At 40.0% G+C, this 24,731-nt stretch overlaps 1 protein-coding gene and 1 pseudogene across 1 annotated transcript; one reads left to right on the top strand and one right to left on the bottom strand.

Moving 5' to 3' along the window:
• The first annotated feature begins 834 nt into the window (after positions 1 to 834).
• LOC131239438 (uncharacterized) lies at positions 835 to 3,051 on the top strand. The gene is made up of 2 exons (XM_058237130.1): positions 835 to 1,725; positions 2,941 to 3,051. Exon 1 carries the CDS (start codon positions 1,100 to 1,102, stop codon positions 1,721 to 1,723), a length of 624 nt encoding a protein of 207 aa, XP_058093113.1. The 5' UTR covers positions 835 to 1,099; the 3' UTR covers positions 1,724 to 1,725; positions 2,941 to 3,051.
• A 2,203-nt stretch (positions 3,052 to 5,254) lies between these two features.
• On the bottom strand, positions 5,255 to 8,861 carry LOC131238794 (ACT domain-containing protein ACR4-like; annotated as a pseudogene).
• Positions 8,862 to 24,731: the final 15,870 nt, after the last annotated feature.

Genomic DNA, 24,731 nt, shown 5'->3' with positions numbered 1-24,731 from the left:
ATGTCCTAAAATAAACCCAAAAAATGGATGGACGGTGAGGATTTCTCACAAACATCCCACTGCGCCCCACATGCGTTCCCAGCGCAGAAAGGCTGCGAAAGGCTTTCGCAGGAATCCACTTCCGTTGGAGCCAGGCAGGACGCAATCCTCGTTCATATCGGAAACGGATTGGCTACTCGCCTGCCACTTGCCAATGGCTGGTGGTCGGTACTCTGTGGGCCCCAAGCTTCATCCTTGCCGTCCATAAAATGATATTTAAAAATGAATAGACGGCAAGGATAAAAAATATAATTCATAGTGGGGCCCACAGAGCGAGACCATAGCCAAGTGGATTTCATGCGAGAAAGCTCCGGTGGACGCGGAAGTTCCTGCGCTGGGAACCTAGGTGGGGCCTTCCGTGATGTTTATGAGAGATCCACCACGTTCATCCGTTTTTTGAGATCATTTTAGGACATAAAGCCAAAAATGAGCCGGATCCAATACTTAAGTGGGCCGTACTAAAGGAAAAGGTGATAGGGAAATTCCTACCGTTGAAATCTCACTGGGTCAACAGTAATGTTTGAATACCATCCATACCGTTCATAACGTCATTGCTACTTGGATAAACTGAAAATATAAATATTAGCCTAATTGAAAATTTTTTTGGCCCCACAAATGTTTTAACTGTGGACGTTACTTTGCGGCCCACCTGACTATTGGACCTGGTTCATTTTTAGATTTAAGTCAGTAAATGATATCAAAAAACAGATGAATGTGGTGGATCTCTTGTAAACATCACGGTGGGTCCCACCTAGGTTCCCAGCGCAGGAAGGAAATCCGTGTCCAGCTGCGATGATGCTTTGGCGGGGTCCACCGTGATGTTTGAGATTTGGATTCAGTTTAATTTTACAATTACGTATCTTAAATTGATCTGAAAAAACAGATGAACAGATTGGATTTCTCAAAAACATCACAGTTAGCCCTACTTAAGCATCCCAGCGTAGGAACTTCCGTAATCCGCGTCCGGTGAGGTCGGGCCGGACGTATCCGTATATAAAAAACAAGGGTTTGGAATCTCCACGACATATATTTTCGCCTCTTCTAAGAAAATTATACCACAATGCTTGCCCTGCAGATGCAACCGCAGTTCAACGCCCAGGAAGCTAGGTACTCCGACTGCATCGCCGCATCGGTCATAGTAATCTTAATCCTTTCCGGACTTGTGTTGTTAGGTCATTTCATTTCCGATCCGATTAATGAAATGTCTTCATACACCGTCACCTCAGCCACAGTCGATCCCTTCAACATCTCCTCGTCGCAATTGACCGCTGCCTGGAATATCTCCATCTACATTAAGAACTATTACACGGATGATATGTACTTTGACCGTGTCAAGTCATCCATATACTATGGGTACCACCTCCTAGCACAGGTCTCCATGCATCACTTCTACGTGCTACGGCTGGGGGATAAGACTCTCAAAGCCCGCCTCATGAACCACTCGGAGAGCTTGGATGTGGATGTGGCCAAGTCCATGGTCAGAGAAAGGCTATTACATGGGGCCGTGGATTTCCGAGTTGAATTGCTTGCTCGGGCAAACGGATATAAGTACAATATTTCCTGTGAGAACGTGACAGTTGGATTCCCGGCTACGCATGATGTGGGGCCGGGCGTTATGTTGGGCCCACGTCGGAAGTGCAATGTCTTAGTGGATGGAAAGACTAATACTAAGGGATGGGGCTGAATGTATATCTCTCCTCCCTTCTATTCTTTTTTGCTCATATGTGTCGTTTAGATGCCTGTAAAGTCCGTAAGTTGTAAAGTTTTTACGGTTAGTAGAACACAATAATTGATATAGACTCATGATATGTGGGGCCCACCGTAATGTGTATGATACACCCAATCAATCCATCACGTGCTTCCTCTTTTAAAAAAACAGCTCATTGATTATCAAATGGTCTAACACATTGTTTCTTTAACACATTTTAGTTTTGAAGGTTACTATAGTTGTGATATATCTCTGCTACAATTTGTTTTTTATTTTTTATTTATTTATTTTTTTAACTACCATTTTTGTTTTATTGAATGAAAGAATATCGTCAAAACAAAAGTAGCATACCAAATAGCACTATAGCTCGAATAACAACACAAGAAAGAATACGGATCCTCTGTTTGTGTCAAGCAGTGAAATTGTGGTCGTTGCAATGTAATTGGACCGTATGATTGTATAACTGCATCGGTGATTGAGATGGACCAATCACTAATCAGCAGACGACGAAAAAAGCAGGAAAGTCGTGCTTTTGGCAAACAGAGGATCCCGACTCCACAAGAAAACAGCAGCCAAAACAACCAATTCATTCAAACTCGTTGAGATTTGGGGCCAAGTCAGTTAGAAACTCAGTTTTGAACTTTACTCAATCAAGTTTTGTCAATTTGATTTTATAACTTGATCTGCTCATGATGAGGGATATAATCAGACATTAAACCTCCTTTAACAGATCCAATGCCTTCCGCCACTCTGAAAATTACTACTATTTCTTTCTTCCGTTTTTGTTTTTTTTTCCTGAAAAGTAGCAGAAAATAGTATTATGTGCCATTGCTTTTTTATTTTATTTAGTTATAAAAACTCTCGTTAAATACTGCTAATATCTTAATTTAATTATTAAATATCGAGTAGCTTAAAGACTCAATTGAGTCTTTGAGCCAACTCCACCTGAATGGACATTGAGTTGAGTCGAGTTTTTGGGTTTTGAACTATGTGGCCAACTCTCTATGCCCAACTCTTTGTAGCAATTTTTTTTTTCCTTCTTTTTTCTAGATTTTAGGATAGGATGTTGTGTTAGGCTTCCTACCTATTGATTTCAAATGATATTTAATAATTTTGTTGCTGTTATTATTGTTTTTTTAATATAAAATGACTGTTATGTGATTGATTGATTAGTCTTTTCATTTTTTGGTCAGGAGGAGGAAGCAACTAGTTGTTAAAGGTTAAGGGCTGCCGTTGATCCAGCACTAGTAGTCGATCGAGATCCTCTCTTCATTTCTTTCTTTCTTATTTTATTTTATTTTATTTTATTTTTTAAAGAAAAACCTGACACAGTTTACCATTTTTTTTCCTTCTTCTTTTTAAAGTTCAACAAATAGAGCAATTCTTGAGACAAGACCTGTTGCAGTCCAACTTGTATAGATAAAATGACTAAAATATCCGTTTAAGTTCACCTTTTTCTTTTATGTTTATATTGTTGGAATTATGAGCTACACATAGCAAAGTCATATGTCCATCAGGCAATGCAATGATTGGATCAGATTGTTCGCATGATCATCAGAGTGGGACCCACGCTATTGTTGAGTCACGCGGTTATCATGTGTGTGAAATACAATAGACAACTCTTGAAAGAGTTGTGTTGGGAGAAGTCTTCTCTGAGTCATGGGATTGGGAGAATCCTATGATGGGTGGGATTTTGGGTCCCCTAATCTACACACCATTATGCACCCATTCATCTTCCCATTAGAGAATGTAAGAAGGCATAGGTGTGGTAGAGTCAGAAGACCGAAAGACACCACATCATCCAGCAATGCATTCAAAACTGTTAAACGGCTTCAAATAATATTTTAATTTATTTCAGCTGTATGTGAAATTAATTTTGTTTTATCCCATTTACCTTCTGGTTGTGGGCCACGAATGCGAATTTCAAGCCCCATCCATGGAATTTGGGCTGAAGCCAGGGACCTTGGGCTTTCACATTACATTATACTGGATTCGAGGAAATGCTGAATGTGCTGAGTTTCGAGCTCCGCAAGTGGGCCCAAGCTTCCATGATCTGGACTGTTCTATTCAGTCTCATTCTGGAAAGAGTAGTATAAAAAATCTCAATAGGATAATCTTAATGTTCTAATTAGTGGCATAAAAATACGTAATGGTCCACGTTCAACGGCAGTGCTGTTCTTGCTTTGCTAGGTAGGAGGTTTTGAACCATTTACTTGAGTATAATCTCAGATCTTTAAAAAGCCATATGAGCTGCGATAATCAATGAATTAGAGATGACCCAAGTGGATTAACCCCACTCCGTTCAGAATGAATGGCTGGCCTCCAAACAGCAATTCAGATCGCTTTGAGTGAATTGAATTGGATGGATTTGCAATTTGAAAGCTGTCATTATGAATTAAGATGGTCCTGCCATTTTAGTCATTTTCTGTCTTTTAATTAAATTATTACAATTCAGTCAAATAGCATATCCAAACACGCTGACATGGGATGAATGCTGGATGCTGAACTGAAATGCAATATTCAATGAACTAGGAAATACCCAAGTGAATCTAGTCTCACTCCTTTCATAATTACCTGATTTGCTGGTCTAGATGGCACTTGGGATAGTTTCGAACAAACATGACAGGCCTTCAAACAGCTATTTGGATTGTTTTGAGCTAACAGAATTGGATGGATTGCAATTAGGAAGTTGTCCTTGTCAATTGAAATGGTCCAGCCATGTTGGTCATTTCCTCTATTTTAATTAAGTTATTGCAATTCAGTCTAATAGAGCATCCAAACACACCCACATGAGCTGCATTCTGGATGCTAAACTGAATTGAACCACAATATCCAATGAATTAGAAATGACCCAAGTGGACTTAACCCCACTCATTTATAATGCCTGGCCTCCAAATAGCAGTTGAGTAAACATGAATTGCACGAGTAAACTGAATTGCAATTAGGAAGTCGTCATTATGAATTAAAATGGTCCTGCCATTTTGGTCATTTCCTCTATATTTAAATATTGTAATTCGGTCAATAGTGCATCCAAACACGTCCACAGGCTCTGTTTTGGTAGCCTGTTTGGATTGGTGGTATAAAAAAATGGTAGACTTGGAAAGGAAAATGTCATAGCTGAGGAAAACCATACCTTTTTCACAGCTTCATTGTTGATTTCTTTTCCTCAGAGAAACTTGAATTGAACTGCAATATTCAATGAATTAGAAATAGCCCAAGTAGATCTAGCCCCACTAACTGGCCTCCAAATAGCAGTTCATTTTGTTTCAAGTAAACATGAATTTCACGGGATTGCAATTTGAAGACCAGACCATTTTGGTTATTTATTTCCACAATATTTCAATTGAATTATTGCAATTCAGTCCAATCACACATCCAAACAGCCCATGAATTAACCCGAAGGGATCCAGCAGCAATGCTGCAATAATAATAATAATAAAGCGAAAAAAAAATTCACTTTTATCTACAAACAATAATATTTGCAATTCGTATGCAACCTATGTACTGTCTATATACACAACCTAATTACAGGTTGAGAAGTACCAGACCCTGAAGAATTTACATGGATCCCTCTATTTAAGGGAGATGACACCTATTTACAATGTGTTATTTCTACTCGTATGGACTGGACATTTGATCTTTTTTTAATTTTCTTGTTATCGAAATATATGAGAATTTCAGGAATATGATCGAATTAATCTGAACTTCTGAAATGAGTGGGCTTTAAAAAAGCTTCCGAAGAGGAACCCAACTGATGTTTCTTTGGGAGGTTCGGGAGAAAAGAACGGGTTCTGCTTCACTCGCAGGGTCATTTGGCCAATCTGCCTGCAGATTGAATCAATGGTCTTGGAATCGACAGGGCTACCAGACGCATCCGTAACATAGAAGTTGTCTATTGCTTTGCCACCCTTTGTTGAGATTTCTGCTCTTGTGATGCATAAACCATTCTCCCGGAATATCCTTGTGATGTCTGAAAGAAGCCCAAGTCGATCATCTGTGCATAATTCTAGCTCTAGTCCCTACAGGGCGAACCATTATAATTCATGAGAATGTGAACCATTCAATTATTTTGATAGATCAATGGTAGACATGGCAATCATGTTAAGTGAAATGGAGCCATTGATCTGCTGGGTCAACACATTCATGTGCCATAGACCCAGAATCACATACTATTGTAGCCATTGCATCCATGGAAAGCACATGGACAACCTTGTGAGCAAAATAGTGAATAGATGTTGTGAATTTCTGATAGTCTGTGGACATGTTGGCCCACCAGATCAGTTCCAAATAGCTAGATTGTTTTTCATGTGTACCCTAGAGATACTCGAGATGGATAAGCAACCACCATCTACCATTGCTAGCAGCTTCTGAACCACAGCTGTATGTCTGATGGGAACTTTCCTCTGCTTAGTGACAAATACCTCAGAGGCCTGCCTCTCGATTGCTGCTTCAAGGCACTGGGTCACGCGTTGCCTCTCAGCTTCCGAGCTGATAGGGAGCCTGTTGATGTGTCTGATAAAGTATTCCTACAATTGGACAAGAAACATCCATGTTAATTACAGAACTAGAATGAGAAATGCTAAGGTTGTCATCTGGTGAGCCCCACCACATGTGATAATGTACAAAAATCAGGTTTGAGAGGTGATCAAGTAGGCCAATGTGTATGAAGAAAATGGGGCATTTGAGAAACTGATCAATGGTCCAGATTCTTATACACGTGGCCCACCTGATGACTAGAATGGCCTGATTTTAAGGCCACTGTGCAAACTGTGGGGTCCAAAGGATGAATGCATATGCATGCCACATTCTCATGTCTGAATCAAGTCATGAGTAGCCCAGAAGATCTGATACCTGGTAAGCTTCCATCCTTCCCGTGTCTACAGTCCCATGAAACATCATGTACTGTATCTGTCAAGGTACAAACAGTATCGAACAGAAGCTTTGGCTGATCCTACGACCTCATAGTAGCAACAGTATAATCCTTTTCTAAACAATCCAACAGAGCTACATGAGGTCTGGCTGATATCTTATCCTCAGCCATTGCTGGTCCGCGTCTTTCGTAATCCCTATCATCAAACATCATCTGATGCAGCCTCCTCTCTGTGTGGGTCACCCCTATGGAAACCGTCATCTTCGTGGCTCTCTATTTGTTGTTCCCTCTAAGTACATTGCACAAAAGCTCCTTGATTTTTGAAGCCGACTTGGGTCTTCAATTGCATGGCCCGTTGATTCATCAGTGATGTGGACTACTGCTGCAGCTCGGGCATTGTGTCCAAACTTCTGCATTCACGACATTGCATCTGAGGTCAGCGAGTACAGCACACACTTCGGATAATAAACCGGGCCAGTCGGTGCCTGTTAGCTCAATAGAAGTATGCTCTTTGGAAGGCATCACACCGACAGAACTCCTCAATGGGGGTAGGAAGCAGGCTTCCGTTTCAATAGACTGCATGATTTTCGCAAATTCATGCAAAAATGTCAAATGGGTGAAATGGGAACTTCATTTGTGTATATGAATTCAGCTGATGAGGATGAGAATCACCTCTGTTTTAAGAAACTATGTTATGCCAAGGTATTGAGAATTAAGGGTGTGTTTGGTTGCACCAAATTTCATGAAATATCATGAAAATTTGCACCAAATTAGACTAATTAATCACAATTTCATGATATTTGGTGCGAAGAAACACACATCAAGGAGCATTACAGCAAAACATTTGGCAGATCTCAGTGAGTTTAAGACAAATGCATTGGTTTCTAGAGAAAGCATTACAATCATGCAAAAACAGGAAAAAAAAAAGAAGAATAAAATAGGTGGCCACTAATCGAAGAATGGGTGTTTCAGGCCACTTCAGCCATTCTCCAAAGAGGAAGTTTTCAATTGAGCATTTGCTCGGCCCACCAAACCATCCATGTGGGGCTCTTTTTTTCTTTTCTTTTTTTTTTTGATACTTGATACAAAATTTTTGCATGGTGGGCCCCACCGTGAGTTGAAAGATTGTAATAGAACTCTTTGGAGAATGCTTCCCTTTTATTTTGGGGGATTCAGAAGGGAAAGAACAATAACATTTGATTCTTTTATTTTTTATTTTTTATTTGGTGTCTGTGAGGCCCTTTGAATTGGGAATTCATACGCACTTCAATGAGATTCTATTCACATTAGGAAACAACTCATGCAGGAATTCGAAAGAAAAGTATTCAAGCTGTAGATGCCTTAAAAAAAGCATAAATTTCAGAACTGTGGTCCGCTTACTTTTTTTATGTAACTGATGATCCCGTCATCTTCGAGTTTCTTGCCATCATGATCAGTCACATTAAACACTGCCACAATTGCAATTGGACAAAAATGATTTACTTCATTTTGCAAACAAGTAAAGAAAGAACTTGGTTTTGAGTCTCGTTGAATAATTCTATCAAAGGTTTGCGAATAACACATGCTTGGTATAGCCCACACCCCAAATACATCGCCGCATGTGCTATGCTGGCACGCGTGTGGAATTTCCCATCTGTCCATCAGGTGGGCCTCAATGAATGAAGCAAATGGACAGCAAAAGAGCAACTTTTCAGTGCTTGTAGCAGTTCATCTGTTTTGTACACCAGGGCCTATGCAATGAATGGACTGTTCTGATTTTAGTGGCAAGGGCATCCACAGCGTGAGGCCCGCATGATGGGTGACTCAGATCTTGCACAGCATCCAGAACCACCAAAACTCAATTCAATTCAAGCAGGTACAAAATCTTACCACCCATGAACCATCCCCCATCTGAAGATATGTATGCTTTGGTTATAATAAGGTTCAGATCAATCAGAAACTGAACTTTCTGATTAGCCCCACTTAAACATCCCAGCGTAGGAATTTCCGAAATCCACGTCTGCGGCCACACCGAAATCTGGTATCCTGATAAAAAAGGGATTGGAGTCCCCCACAACTTATATTTTCACTTCTCTTCTAAGTAAGTTATTTGACAGTGCCTGCCCAATCTCAATCTAAAACTCACGCAAGATAGGCCTTAACCTTCTTCTTCTGAACCCTAACATTCGTCTTCTGAACACACATGGAATCGCTCATCAACAAGCACCCCCCGCCGCAACCTATCACCCTCTTCGGAATCGTCATAGTAATCGTCTTTGCAATCTTATTCTTTTCAGGAATTGGATTCTTTGTCTGGTTACTTCATTTCATTAGCCCGCCGATCAATGCAATGTCTTCATACGCCGTCACCTCAGCCACCGTCGATCCCTTCAACATATCCTCCTCACAATTGACCGCCACCTGGAATATCTCGATATACATTAAGAACCATTTCAAAAATCTGTACGTTGATCGTGTCCAGTAATCCATATACTATGGATCCCACTTCTTATCACAGGTCTCCATCCATCCCTTCTACGTGCAACCGTTGGGGCATAAGACTCTCCACACTCACCACATGAACCACTCAGAGAGCTTGGATGTGGATGTGGCCGAGTCCATTGTCAGGGACCGGCTATCACACGAGGCCGGATTTTCGAGTTGAATTGCTTGCTCAGGGAAGGTATTTCGAGATTTTTGACAACGGCTATAAGTTCAATATTTCCTGTGAGAACGTGACAATTGGATTCCCGGCTACACATGATGTGGGGCCGGGCGTTATGTTGCGCCCACATCGGAAGTGCAATGTCTTAGTGGATGGAAAGACTAATAATAAGGGAGACTAATAAAAAGGGATGGATGTATATCTCTCCTCCTTTCTTTTCTTTTTCTCATAGGGATCGTGTAGATATCTCTAAAGTCCTGGAACACAATAATTGATATACACTCATGATATGTGGAGCCCACTGTAATGTGTATGATACATCCAATCTATCCATCATGTGCTAAACCTCCTTTAACATATTCAGTGCCTTTCTCCACAGTGAAAACTACGAATATTTCTTTTTTACCCTGAAAAGTAGCAGAAAATAGTAGTATGTTCCATTGCTATTTTATTTTATTTTATTTAGTTATAAATATTCTCTTTAAATATTGCTAATATCTTAATTTAATTATTAAATATCGAGTAGCGAGTATTCGAGCCAACTCAACCTGAGTCCTCGAGCCAACTTGACCTGAATGGACATGGAGTTGAGTTTTCACGTTTTGAAATATGTGGTGAACTCTCTATGCCCAAGTCCTTGTAGCAAATTTTTTTTTTTTCTTCTTTTTTATAGATTTTAGGATAGGATGGCTTTTACCTATTGATTTCAAATGATATTTAATGATTTTATTGTTGTTATTATTGTTTTTTTAATATAAAATGACTATTATGTGATTGATTAATTGATTATTCTTTTCATTTTCTGGTCAGGAGGAGGAACAACTAGTTGTTAAAGGTTGCCATGGATCCAGCACTAGTACTCGAGATCCTCTCTTCACGCTTTTTTTTTAAAATTTTTTAACTTCAACAAAGAGAGCTATTCTTGAGACGACCTGTCCCAGTCCAACTTCTATAGATAAAATGACTAAAATATCCGTTGAAGTTCACCTTTTTCATTTATGTTTATATTGTTGGCATTATGGGCTCCACAGCAATAGCATATGTCCATTAGGCAATGCAATGATTGGATTAGATCGTTCGCATGATCATCAGAGTGGGACCCACACTATTGTTGATTGCACACGGTTATCATGTGTGTGAAATACAATAGACAGTGTTGGGAGAAGTCTTCTCTCCCAGTGATTTAGGAGTCGTGGGTTTGGGAGAATCCTATGATGGGTGGGATTTTCGGTCTCCTAATCTACACACCATTATGCACCCATTCATCTTCCCATTAGAGAATGTAAGAAGGCATAGGTGTGGTAGAGTCAGAAGGCCGAAAGACACCACATCAAGTATGCATTCAAAACTGTTAAACGCCCTAGATTTGATGCTTGTAGTAGATTGTGGAATCCACTATGATTCTAACATATATTTTTTTGCTTAAAAGATCAAGACAATGCAATAAAATCAAAGGCTTGAAATAATATTTTAATTTATTTCGGCTGTATGTGAAATTAATTTTGTTTTATCCCATTTACCATCTGGTTGTGAGCCACGAATGGGAATTTCGAGCCCCATCCATGCAATTTGGGCTGAAGCTAGGAGCCTTGGGCTTGCACATTACAATATACCGGATTCAAGGAAATGCTGAATGTGCTAAGTTTTGACCTTGGCAAGTGGGCCCAAGCTTCCATGATTTGGACTCGTATGTTTAGTCTCATTCCGGAAAGAGTAGCATAAAAAAATCTCAATAGGATAATCTTAATGTTCTAATTAGTGGCATAAGACTATGTAATGGTCAACGTTCAACTGAAGAAGTGTTTAAGGTTTGAGGGTAGCAACTTTAAAGTCTATGTGACTTTGTGGTGCTGTCACAGTTAGATCCATCAAACTTGCATAGTTGGGAATGGACATTATGATTCCTTTTGGAAAAATCGGTAAATCTTCAAGTGGGCTCAGTTAAAAGAGTCCATATTTGCAGCTTGGATTGATGTTCTACAACGGGCTTTCCATGCTGGCATTCCAAGATATAAGGATCATAGTTTTGTGAACTCATCGGCGGGTAGCTTGTTGTAATTGAGTTTCTGTATCATGGATTTGTTATATTGATAAGGGAAGAAAAAGACTAAAGAGAGCATGTCATGAAAAATGAGGTTTCTTTCCAACAATTGCATACAGGTGTTTGTAAAATCTTAAAAGAGATATAAGGGCCTCCTAGTTTGACTCTTGGTATACAGATAATTTTGTCACTATACCAAAATTGCAAATTTAGAATGGTTCTATCTTTGGTTTAGGAATGGTTTTAAGTTGTTCCAAATTTGGAACTGTTATAAACCATTTTAAATGTGGTGTGGAGTTCTCATCTCTTGTGTAGCCCACTTGAGTTTTGGATCCACCTCATGTTTGGTCTCATGTCCTAAAATGATCTCTCAAAATGGATGAACGATGTGGATTCCTCACAAACATCATAGTGGGCCCCACCTAGCATCCTAAAAACTTCCTCCAAAGGTCCCTCATAATCCGTGCTCGACCTTAAATCCCAAACTGTTCTCTCGTCCCAAACCCTCAACTCTCGTTCTCCCTCTCACTACACCTCAAAGCCTCGAAGCCCCAAACCCTCTCTCTCTCTCTCTCTCTCTCTCTCTCTGTTGGCGTTTTTCAGGTATTTTCTTTACATGAGCTTTGATTTGTTTTCATTCTCTTAAAATTGAGGGATTTTTCTTCCCTATCTTCGATTTTCAGTTGAAATGAGATCATCTGAAATCCATTCACGAAAATTCAGTTGTTGGAGGATTTTGCTCTGTTTTGAGATGCTAATTAAGGAATTAGCACTTGATTTCGATGTAGATTTTACATGGAATTGAATTTTTAGGGTTTCTGTGGAGTTTTCCTATGTTTGAAGATTTCAACTCACTTTGGACCTGACATCCAAATTTTGTGAATTTTTTTGGTTATTTGCAGATTCCGCTTCAGTTCTAGGGTTTAACTGAGATTTTCAACAAAAGATTTGCTCTTATATTTTATGATGATAGTGTGGTTATGATGGACTGGTCAATTGAGCAGAAGGTTCTCCTCAGTGTTGTTCGTGAAAGTTAACATAATGTAGGGTCATTTTCACACCGAGCCCGAGTGGAGTAGCCTGTGGGACACGGGGACACACTTAGGGTAGGTGACCCATTTGATTTGGGGCCCACGGAGGAGGTCTCTTGTTCGAGACTCCTCACCGGGGGTGATTAATGCGCATTTCACACTAAGCTCGAGTGGGGTAGCCCATCAGATGCGGGGACACACTCGGGGTGCGTGGCTCGTATGAGGCGGTACCCATGTGATTTGGGGCCCACGAGGGGGGTTCGGCCGAGGTCCTAACCCATGCGATGTGGGGCCTGGGCTATGAGATAAAGGGATTAATTCGCCATATTCTAATAGTTCGAGCTTTTCAAGCAAGTGGTTAATTGTCCTGCATCATAACAGAGTCAGTGATTGAGATCTCTCTATGGCAGCCGGTGGTGTGGAAAGGAACAACCTTTTTTTTTCTGGGTGGTTGCCCTCTCACAACGGGTGACCAACGATGGATCACTTAAAGAGGAGAGGATTCCATATCCAGAACAGACGCTCTCTTTGTTGCATGACCGAGGAAACCATGGTCAATCTCTTCATTCACTGTCCAGTGGCTAGCAGTCTCTGAGATGCAGTTTTAAAGAAGTTTGAAGTGCAGTTGGTGCAACCCAAATCGGGTCACTAGTTGGTGGATTTCAGCATGGGTGCAGGCTGGTAAGATATTGTGGAAATCATCGACAAAAGCAATTTTTTTGTGTCAAGAAGTTGGCTGAACTTGCATTTTTAGAAGGCTAAACCTCTCTATCAAGGTATTCAAAATATGTGAAAGATGGGAATTTGGGGCATTGTAGTCTTCTCTGGTTAATTTATGAGCTGCATGATGCGAACTGAGGCTCTCAACTGGGTAAGCAGGTTTGATGGTGAATATCAATGACCCAAGTTGCATTCATCTAGCTTCGCTCGTGATCCTTATATGATCAAGGGGGTTGAGGTTTTTATTTGCTATTGTTTTACTTTTGTTCATAGCCTGACTGAAATTTTCAGAAACAGGTACTAGATGGGTTTCTTAGTTATTGTCCCCATTTCTGTTTATCGGTTCTTGCTAGGATTTAATTTTTCTAGTTATTGATGTCTTACATTTTACACTTGAATGTCTTCCGGTTGTTCAACTTCAGAAACTATCATCAGAATTTGATGCTGGGTTCTGGAACCGTTTGTTAAAGATGAGAATTGTCATCAAGTGCATGTGCCGATATGGCATACATGTGTGAGGTCCAAGTTCTCCATTCGCTGGGCCACAGTCATTGGATTGTCTGGCTCTAAAATTAGGCAGCATCACTCCTCAAGTGGACCACTTGTTAGAAACAAAGCTCTAAATTACTGAGGAACCAGCATTTAATTAAACTGATGCTTTCTCATAGAATCATGTCTGGATGCAAGTATTATCCTTTGGATTGTTAGTTACAATTTGAATATTCAACAAGAATTCTTGGGTGGTGTGTTGAAAATCAAGAACTAGTATCTCTCAAAAAAATAAAAAAATAAAAAAAATCAAGTAGTTGTGTTTTTATGTTTGCTTTTATTCTTAAATAAATTAAACCTAGATGTGCAAGATTGTGGGTATGAGGATTTCACATATGTCATTGGCATTTTGAAACTCTGTTTTTTGCATCGCCTGCCAAATAAACCATACACACTGTAACATCCCCCAATCTACTCGTGTGTTCAATACTTCTCAGCTTTTGTTATGCATTTTTTCTCTATGTTTCGATTCAGGTTTCTCTTTCAACTGATAACAAAATATGATTCACCTATCAACTCTATATAACATAAGGTTCAAAAAGATCATTACTGTTAGCATTACAACTATGTTTACAACTTCAATTGCTTTTTGGACTATAATTTTGTTTACAACTACTTGCTTCTTATCTCTTTTATTTTATTTTTTTCCCTTTTCTTTTGCTACTAGTGCATCCTACCTTTATTATCCTCAGGTCCCGAATATCAACCCGATCCAGAACTAAGTTGGGCCACAACATAGGGAACAAATTGGGTGGAAATGCTCACCCTTATTGCGCACCAATGCCCATCCAAGTTTCAAAACAGCCCGATTTTTATCTTCATCCAGACCAGATGAAGGGTTTGAATGGCCTGGATGACATATACACAACTATCTTTCATGAATTTTATCTATTTATATTTTTTTATCAGATTTATTTTTTATTCTTATTGTGTTTTTAGAAGCAAATGACAGGGAAGCTGCAAAGGCCGCTGAACAGCTGCAATCTGTAGGAATTTCTGGCAGCGGCGATGGTGCGGCAGCAGCAGCTACAACTACTTCAGGTATGCAGATATTTTACCTTGTGTTATTGGATTTGGTTTTCTGGTATTTCTTGGAAAACTATTTTGATATTTGTTTAAATCTTAAATTTATATGTATAAAAACTTCATGTGCACGATGCTTGTGTTAGGCGTAGACATATTGACAGGTGTTGGCACAGTGTTGGTATGTCATAATGCTGTCATTCAATTGATTCCTGAAAATTATTTTAGTTTGTAGATTCTAATATTCAAAGGAGTCAATGCATTCTTTTTTAAATATGATTCAAATTTATTGCCCTGAATGTCATCTGGATCTTATTTAACAAGTCAATTTATTAGCATTTGGAAGCAAGGCAATGGTATACAATTGAATGAACAGTTTTTCCAATTTATGTACTTGCTAGCTACTTCAACAACGACAACCTATCGGGTAAAATTACAGCCAAGCTTTTCAGCTCCGAAATGGTAAATTTGCTGATTTTTTTGTCTATCTAGACCAAATTGCTGATTTCTTTGGCATATATACTAAAATAGCCCTTTTTCTGGTCATTTTGCCCAGATCTTTATTGATGTCTGGAAACAATGTTGTATATCCCAGTATACAAGTAATCTTAGGGATGAGATTCTGCTACATTTTCTTTATCGGGTTTTGCTAAATTTTCTATTAAAATCTTGTATCGGACAATATTGGAAATAGTGGTGGCAGGGGGGATAGACAGGCATCTGTTGTATAGAATGTGGAGTCCATTTTGACCCTATTTTGATGTTGGCTGAGACCTTGAATCATTTTATCGATCTACCTTTTAAAAGTCAACCCTGAATTGTTGAGACAAGGCTATCAAAGTCAACCCTTGAATCATACAAGCTGCTACTTTCTTCGTCAGGCCCTACCAGATCGTCTTCTTTCGCCTCCCGGCTGTGGAAACAGATCCATGCGATGCTTCCTCTTTTGGACTGCAATGTGCACTGGCAGATTGGTAGCGGAAATTGTACCTTTTGGGCTGACAATTGGTCGGGGCTTGGCCCGCTTATCGACCAATCCTCGTGCTAGGTTCCAGCTCCTCTGTTATCTACCAAGGTTAATCAGGTTCTTGGGAAGCATGGGCCTCTCCCGCCTTCCTCAGCTTTCGCCTTTCTTCCTCAATATATAATTGATTTCATATTTTAGAGTGGTATCTGCCTGTCAGATAGACCGGATAGTCGTATCTAGCCGCTCACCCCTTCCGGTGCTTTCTCAATTAAATCAGCGTGGAAGCTTAGCAGAGCAGCCAACCCTCATAGGGATTGGTCTAGGTGGGTCTGGCATGCAAAGTTGCCACCTAGAATCTCCCTTTTCATCTGGAGAGTGTTGCAGCAGGCGATTCCTATTGATGTAAGTGTTCAGGGGCGGGGTGTATCATTAGCCTCTAAGTGTGTTTGCTACTCTATCGACGCAACCAGAGGCCGTTCCACTGAATCCTTGCACCACCTTTTCATCAACAGCGCGATAGCTTCAGCTTGTTGGAAATTTTTTGGGGAGGTTTTCGGGATCCCGTTCTTCGCCAATCTATCAATAGAAGAGAACCTCAGCTTTTGGTGGAACCCTGCAGGCTCGCAGCAGCATTCCTCCCCGATTATTAAGATTTCCCCATCTTTAATTTTGTGGGATATATGGATGTCCAAAAACTCAGCTAAATTCGACGCAAGGCTATGCAGGAGGTAGTGATTGTGTTTAAGGTGAAGAGCTGGCTCTCCTTGCTTGTAAAGCGAGCCCCTGATCTTCTGTGCCCTCCGCCGAGTAGAACCTCATGGTCATTTCTAGGGATAGCTGATTCAACGCGTCTCCGTGATCCCCCAATTGTGGTCAGGTGGGAGAAGCTGTGTACAGGCTGGTCCAAGCTCAACATTGATGGCTTGGCTAGGGGAAACCCGGGCTGTCAGGTGGAGGAGGTATGCAGGGGTGACAATGGTGAGTTTATTTTTGCTTTTTCGGCAGGCTATGGGTTAGCTTCCAACACATATGCGGAGCTACGTCAACTGCATGGGCTCTCCTTTTGGTCTAGTTTTGGCATATCTAATATCGTGGTGGTCGACTTCCTGAATGGTAATATGTGCCCCTTCTAGAAATGGGCTTATTGGATAGAGAGAATTCAGAAATTTCGCTCGCTTTGTCAGCTAAATTTTGTCCACATCTATAGAGAAGGGAACGGGCTAGCAGATGGTATGGCCTGTTTGGGAAGTGAGACTCAGGCCACCTTGCTATTTCGTATCCCTTCTCTCCTCCAGCGACATGTTAGGGAAGCCTCTTCCTTGATAGGCTGGGCCTTCAGGTGGTTTGGTTCGGCTCTCACGCAGATTAGATCTTTGTTGCGCTCTTCCCCAGTCTTACCTTCTCCCTTATTCCTCCTGTTATCCATATATGTTTGGGTCTCCCGGTAGTAGGCCTTTGATAGGCTTCTTTCATGTCCTTTTTTCTTGTCGAAAAAAGATTCTCTTCTGTATTAGTGTTTAGTTTTCTTTTTGAGATATGATATGTGAGGTCCGTAGTCTTTTTGTTAGGACCCACCCGAATGCCTGCAAATTTTACCGATCAATGAAATTCTAGTGGCATGCGCCCACATATATATATATATATATATATATATATATATATATTTAAAAAAAAAAAAAAAAAAAAAAACACCTTACCAACCATTAAGCTGTGTAAATATTACTCAATATCATACATATACATTTAACATATAACAAGCACTCAATTGTATGTGCATAGTTCAGCCACATTTCAGTTATGCACTAACAAGTTTCTTCTCTTTAGTCAACAAACTATACAATCTAGAATGCTAAAAAACATAATGGATCCATCCACAACGGAATGGACTATTTGGATGGTTGGGATTGCTTGATCGGTGTGATTATAGAGATGCTCCATCCACAACAGAATGGACCATTTGGATGGTCTAATAGCTGTACATCACTGTCACATATGAGGATTGATGAACCATTACCAATATTTATCCTGTGAAAAACTAACATAAGAGTATGCTTCTATATTTATTAATGAAAAATATGCCAGGGAAAGCAGGTAACATGAAATAATGGGTAAAAACATTCACAAATGATAAGTGTTACTAATTGCAGCGTGTTCACAAATGGATGGTTTATCATATTTATTTTCCATGCTTACGTAATGGGATACCAAAGGTAATTCTTTCTTCAGGTTTACAAGGTGTTATACACATTGTCACCAACATGATTATAGTTGCCAAGCAGTGTTGCTCTGTTTTTTTTTTTTTTTTCTTGTACTATTCTGTTGTCAGCCTTCCTTTTCTTTTTATTTTTCATTCAGTGGGTTTTTCGGATCTTTTATCCAGTAGAGGAACCCGTGAGTAGCTCTGGACCCACTCTGTCAAGATATCAAAGCTTCAACCAAGACAATGAGGATTATGACTGGCATCAACTTTGCACTGGTAATGATGGACTTCCTCTATCGATATAATATGAGATATTGAAACGATCCACTCATATCATTATGTGATTTTTTTTTTTTTTCAGCAATTCGTTTGAAGATGATCAAAATTTCTTCTTGATGTAGCTGATCATCCAAAGGTAGACAACTATTTTTCAGATCCAAGACTAGCAGCATATGTAGTACCATATATTACAATTCTTAATCTGCATGCCCCAAATCATGCTGACACTTTGTGGGTGTTTCTATTTGATAATTTGTGTGAGGTTTGATAAGCATCCATTTTTTACATGCACCACACTACACCAAAATTTGAAACCTTCAGTCTACAGAAGAGGAGTTCTACTTGGAAGCAACACCCTATTATTTAGTTATAAATAATTCATCATGGAGTATGGGTTATGGTTGCTTTGATATTGTGAATCGCTGGAAGTAACACTTCCTAATATTGGACAGAGAACTTGTTGGTTGTTGGAATATTTGGTTGAATTAAATAGGCTATAGAAAATCGAGAACCAAAAAAGAAAATAAAATTTTTAAGAAAGAAGAACTTATTAAATTGAGTCGAGGCGTGACTGAGTCACTCGGCTTGAAATCGAATTTGCTCCCCTTGGACAGCGTCCCAAGTGCAACAGGTTTCCAGAGCAATCGACCTCCAGGATACAACGACTATGACCCGGTCCCAGCAGTGCACTCACTGTAAACGGGCTTGGACCACTTGCAGTTTAATCCGAAAGTGCTAACTTGACTTAGCAATGAACTCAGTAAAATTCTTAAAACCGTATCAGAGAAAGTTTTATAAGAGAGATAATATTTTCGTATATTTGAAATTTAAACAGAAGTCCTTATCTAGACTCCGAAGTGGTGCATAAGCACCCTTTACAAAGGATTAGGTCCGTTGGGTTTAAACTCAACAAGTGCAACCAACCGGAAGGGATGCATCTCTCTGAATTAGAAAGAAAAGGTGCAAGTGCGAGTACACTCTTGCAAATAAAGTCCTGCGAGTACACCCGCACCCGCACCCGCACCCAACCTTTCTCGTCACGTTGCTCACGCGCACATGGACTCGGCTTGGCGCGCGCGTGTATGGTCAATGACATACATTAGAGCTATTGGCATAACCCCCCCACAGGACTAAATTCACATGCCCCCTGAAAGGGGCTGAAGCCCTAGGCAAAAAGATTATCTAATATACAAGATAGTTTACTTTGTCAAATCTAATGTGGGATAAAACCCACAACACAAAAGTACCAAAATTTTTTAAATGTGGAGGGAAATTACCGAAAATTTGAAAATTCAAATTTTAATATTATTTTAAAACAAAATATAACATTAGTTACAAAAGACATAATCAAAGTTGCCGATTTTGGCCTCGATCGTGAAGTTTGCTCTTGGCCGCCATATATTGTCTCCACTCGCTGGTGGCCGTATGGAGGTTACTTTTAGTCATTTTCTTGTCTTGCATTAAGATCCTCATCAGCATATATATTGAATTGTGGACATGTTAGGTACCGAGCACCTGAAGTTTTCTTTAGTCACCTATATATGACTCTGCAGTTGATGAGTAGAAAATAAAATGGGGTCTGGTTTATGTGTTGTGGATGAAGATTGTACAAGACAGAGAGCGTACAAAAGCTTTCGTGCATCTGCCATTTTCTCTTAAGAATCTGTCTCTCTTCTCGTTTTAGGTTGTGACTTGTGAGGGATGAAAATGGTGTATTTATGAGAGGAAATGGGAATTTTCCTACTCCCTGTATTTATTGGAATTAGATTTTGTGATTCATATCATTTGATTTTTTAATAGCATTGCCTGATGAGACGGTCCGCCTGATTAGTGGGGCCCACACCATACACTGGATCAAACCATCTGCATCCTTTGATTTCGATGGTGCAGCTTGCCTGATGAGAGGATCCACCTGAATTTTGTACTAGGTGATAATCATGATGAGGCCTATTGTATTTGTATATGGACGGGATGTCTGCCCCAGGGATGGATGTGATGAGGCCGAATCATCGTCTTCCTCAAGGAGGATTGATAGATGATAAAAATAAAATTACAATCTTTAAATAGTGATACCAAACTAAAAAGTTTCAGAATAAAAATCTAACTCACAGTCACTAAAATTTGTGACTTACTATAAATAATAAACTTACATGGTCATGATTTCCCTTAAACTTTATGGTTTTCAGCCAAAAATAGTAAGTGCCCTATTTTACTTTAATATGTTATTCTCTTAATTTTTCTAAGCACTTTTCATATACTCCAAAAGTTCAAAGATGAAAAGTTATAATGAAACTTAAACAGTAAAAATGAAAATAAAAAGAATTTTTGACAATCAATTTGATGGAACCTAAAATCATATATGTTACTTCAAATAACTCATTCCAGATTGCAATATATGCCTATTCTAAGGTTCTGATGGTCCGGATCACTTCCGCCTCCACTCAAGCCTTCTCTAGTCCATTCTAGACATTATGTGTCTGCAACCTGCTCTGCATCAGTACAATATGCACAAGTGATAATTTGCAGGGAAAGATATAGATGCATACTAAGTTAGCATACAGCCGTTTGTAGGTGATCAGTTCTCTCATCAGAATGGCCCCAAAGGATTGTTCAGATGAACCCCTTTTCACTCAGCAATGTGTGCCCTTCCCAAACCATCCAATCAGAAGACTTCATTTGCCTCTGCCACTTACTGGAGCCCACAGCTCAACTGTGCAAATTCCTGTTACTACCATAATCCGACCCTTTGATTTTAAGAGTTGAATGGCAGCCGTTGAAAATTTTCTTTTCACTGTTCTAGATTTATCTATATATAATGATGGTAAGCATAAGTTTATGATGGTATCTATTATAGCATAGATTCCGCAACATGGACGGTTCCGATCATTGGACGACTCAACATGTGGGCCCAATGGGTCGCGACACATGTTGCAAGATGAGCCATCAGAGGTGGGCCACTGAACATGCTTAGATCATCCCAATCCACATGATTTGTTGGGCGTTGGTCCATCTGGTCGGCAATCAGCCCACTGCAGGTGTAAACAATAATAAAAGTTATCACTCGTGTCTCTCGATCCCTGGCTGGCTTTATTCCACTACCAATGGTGGAAAATAAACGGTTCATGCCAGGGTTGGTGGTCCACCATGTTTTTAGAAGAACACTAACAAAAACTTAGTGGATGTGGCACGTGCAATGCGTGTGGAGGGAGAAAGGGAACCGTTTGCAAACGTGTGAGAAACGGAAAGAGAAGCAGTTGTAATTTGCAATAAGTGGCCCACCCCTGTCATCGTTCACCACCGTTTAAAAATGGCAGTGATTCATCATCCTCACAGGTGATATTTATGCACTTCTGTCCAACAGGTCCAAATTGTAATAGATGCTGTGGATGGATCGAAGCTCTCAACTCATCACTGATCAAGAAATCTTAACCATCAAATGGACGGTTAAAATTAAGCTAGTTGGTGGTCTCAATTCAGAGAGAAAAATAAACGGTTCTTATAATATTTTTAGTGTACGTTTGTTGGTTCAGAGATTTGTGCGGTTTGGATTACCTTGAAACTATGTCACGTGTACAGTTGAAGAGCCACCACCATTTTAAAAAAACTATCATTCTAGGTTTAGATGGTTTCAAGAAGCATTAAATACGCCCGCTCGTCTCTAGCCACGAACGGGCAGATCTGTGTGGGGGCCCACCGTAATGTATCTGTTTATCCACACCGTCTATCCCTTTTCTAATATCATTTTAAGTATAATCGCAAAATTGAAATAGATCCAACGCTCAAGTGGACCACACCATATCTGTTTATCCACTTCATGTTAGCCGCAAAATAAAATTTTCAGAGGATTCAGAACTCAGGTGGGCCACACCCCCAAGGAGAAGTTTAATCACTTCTAAAACTTCTAAATCCATGCGGTGGGGTCCACCGTACTTTTCTATCTGATTAACAGATTGGATGGCATATATATAAAAAACACAAAGGCCCAGGAAGCTTTCATGGTACGCGTCCTTGTTCTATCGTTCGATTTGATGTGGCCCACTTAAAATTTTGATTTTTCTGATTTTGGGCTCGTTTTCTAATACGTGCAAGAAAATTCAAGCACCATATCACTAAAATCATACGAAAAAAGGCTTGTTTTTATGTTAATGGGATTCTCTTTTGGAGGGTCGGTTTTCCTATATATATGTATCATTTCTGGCTGATATAGGACATAGCTATTTAAAAAACCTTAGAAGAGCGTGTGAGGTTTTGCAATGGAAGTGAAGAAGGTGGTGCACTTGGTGTTAGTATGGCAAGTGGTGATGGTGTTTACAATCCTGTCCGTTGGTCCAAACATGGCCCATGGTGCTTTCGGTATTATGATCAACCCTTGCACCACAGCTAGCTGTGTCGGGGCCTGCAAGAAAATTCTGAAAGAAAAGTATCTTAGCGCGGCGTGTGTGAGGAGTCATCGGGGAAGATTTTGTGTTTGCTTAGGCTGATGTTAGAGAAGTTTGTGTATACATAAGCTTTATAGATGTTTGAGTTTTAAAATTTCATTGTTGGAGTGTAGTTCCTGCTAGAAAATAGAGTATAGCTTTGAATGTATTTCCTTTTGAGTGTGCTAGGTTGTGTGTTTGAATGTCCTCCAAATCCATGTTTGGTTGAATATGTTGATGGGAATTTGGATCCTCTGGTTGCCATGAGCAGAAAAATCTTGTTACAATCTAATTGAGTCACATCATCACACACTATATTTTATGTGTCAGTGCTGACATGGATCAATTAGGATGCAAGAAAACAGAATTTTTCTACTTGTGACAAACAAATGATACAGATGCATTGCTAGGTTATTTTCAACATGTTGAGTTTTGTGAGCTGCCAAAAAAATGGAACCCAACTAGGTAAGTTATTGTTTGTCCTTTTTTCCCAACCCGAAATCACAATTTTATTTGAATATTTTCGTTCAACCGTTGTTTGCAAAGTAAATTCTCTCATCTATGTGCACATAGACGCATGAACCTGCACAAAGGCATGCATGCACAATCATAAATAAACGCACACATGCACACGTCCAGGTGCTCACGTAGACAGACACACAAAGAGAGGACCCTATACATATATAGAGAGGGGCATGCTCACCAACACACCTTTGCACACATGTCATGGGCCCAAAATCCGAATGGTCCATGTGATGTGGCACCTTATGAAATCCTGATCCAAAATTCTGGTGGGCCATAGCAAAGAGAGATGCAAATCAAGAGAGGAAATTGTTTTCTTTTTTCCATGGCTCACCAAAGTTTTGGATCGGGTTAAAGTTGGGACACGGGGGTTTTATGGGGTGCTGCATCAGGATTTTAGGCTCGCACTTAGAGTTTTCAAAAAGTTCAGAAGAGAATTAGTGAGAACTCGTGCGCAACTGAGCATATATGCTATATGAGGCATGGTTACCTGGGCACCTGCCCACCTTTGCACGGTGTCATGAGCCCAAAATCCGAACGTGATGCAGTACCCCGTGAAACCTTCAGGACCACTTATCACCTTGATCCAAAACTTTTGTAATTTCCTACCTGCTCAGAGCTAGCCCACTTCCGTCTTATACTAGTGTGTCAATTTGGACCGTCTAAATTCTCGGCCTTTGTTGGATGTAACTTATCAAAAAAATTCACTAGCAGCGTTATCTTAACCATCTATTTTTCGATCGATTTGGACTGTTGTCTATTCTTTCACCATCCATTTGGCAGCCACCAGATCAATGAGTTTATAAGGCCACACTCCTTCCAAAATAAGGCCCACCTACACCTATGACACGCTCAAAAATAGATGAGTTACCACATTTTAAGAGGATCAAATAGAGGTGGCAAAGCCTGTATGGGCCAGCAGCCCTATGCAAAAGCCCAAAAATGATTGGGCCTAGTAGTTTGCCCAACCCGCTATGTCAGAGAATTGATTAAATCTCTAGTTCTCGTATCATCTCCATAATTCATCCATTGATCAAGCAGTCACACATTCATAGAAGAATAGATAGATGAAAAGGGAAAACACGTACATGGAATGGAACACATGCAAACATGAATTCGAACCTGTCCGGACTAGGTACGGCTAAAATGACCCAAGCCCAGACAAAAATCAATTGAAAATACATGATGGGCTAGGATGGGAACATGGGCCAAGCTGATAAGTCCAAGTTCAATCCAAAGCCGAGTAGCTAGCAAATGCACACTACCTATTCCTAAGGGGTGCTAATAGGACAGGCCTTCAGGTTCAAATGCCAGAGGCTAATGTCCAGCCTCTCCTAATTAGTTTGGAGATAGAAGTAAATAACCCAAACGATTGATTGAGCTTGATTTCCTAATTTGGAGAGAATGAAGAAATGAAGTAAAAGAGTAGATGAGATAAAAAAAGGGAAAAACTTTCTCTTATTTTCCTCTAAAGAGATAGATTGGGTCGAGTTCAAAGTCTGATAGTGCCTCCTCTCAATAGGAGAGGGTCATGGATTCGGTTTAACCTTCGAGCTGAAATCTCAGTAGGTTATTTCGAATTTGGATTTGAAGTATTTTATTCTTACCCATGCCTAGTTCCATTTATGGTATTTCCAACGTGTTTAGCCATGATTCCCCCATCAATTTGAGAGTAGGTAGGCTCACTCGGATGAACATATGGTTTCGAAAAGTGGTTGGC

This window comes from Magnolia sinica, chromosome 3 (genome assembly GCF_029962835.1).
Source record: "Magnolia sinica isolate HGM2019 chromosome 3, MsV1, whole genome shotgun sequence".
NCBI lineage: Eukaryota > Viridiplantae > Streptophyta > Magnoliopsida > Magnoliales > Magnoliaceae > Magnolia > Magnolia sinica.
The sequence above is the reverse complement of the archived record's forward strand: the minus strand, read 5'-3'. Positions and strand labels throughout refer to the sequence as shown.

Coding starts and splice junctions, on each gene's coding strand:
- LOC131239438 (XM_058237130.1), top strand. CDS start 1,100: ATGCTTGCCCTGCAGATGCAACCGCAGTTCAACGCCCAGGAAGCTAGG.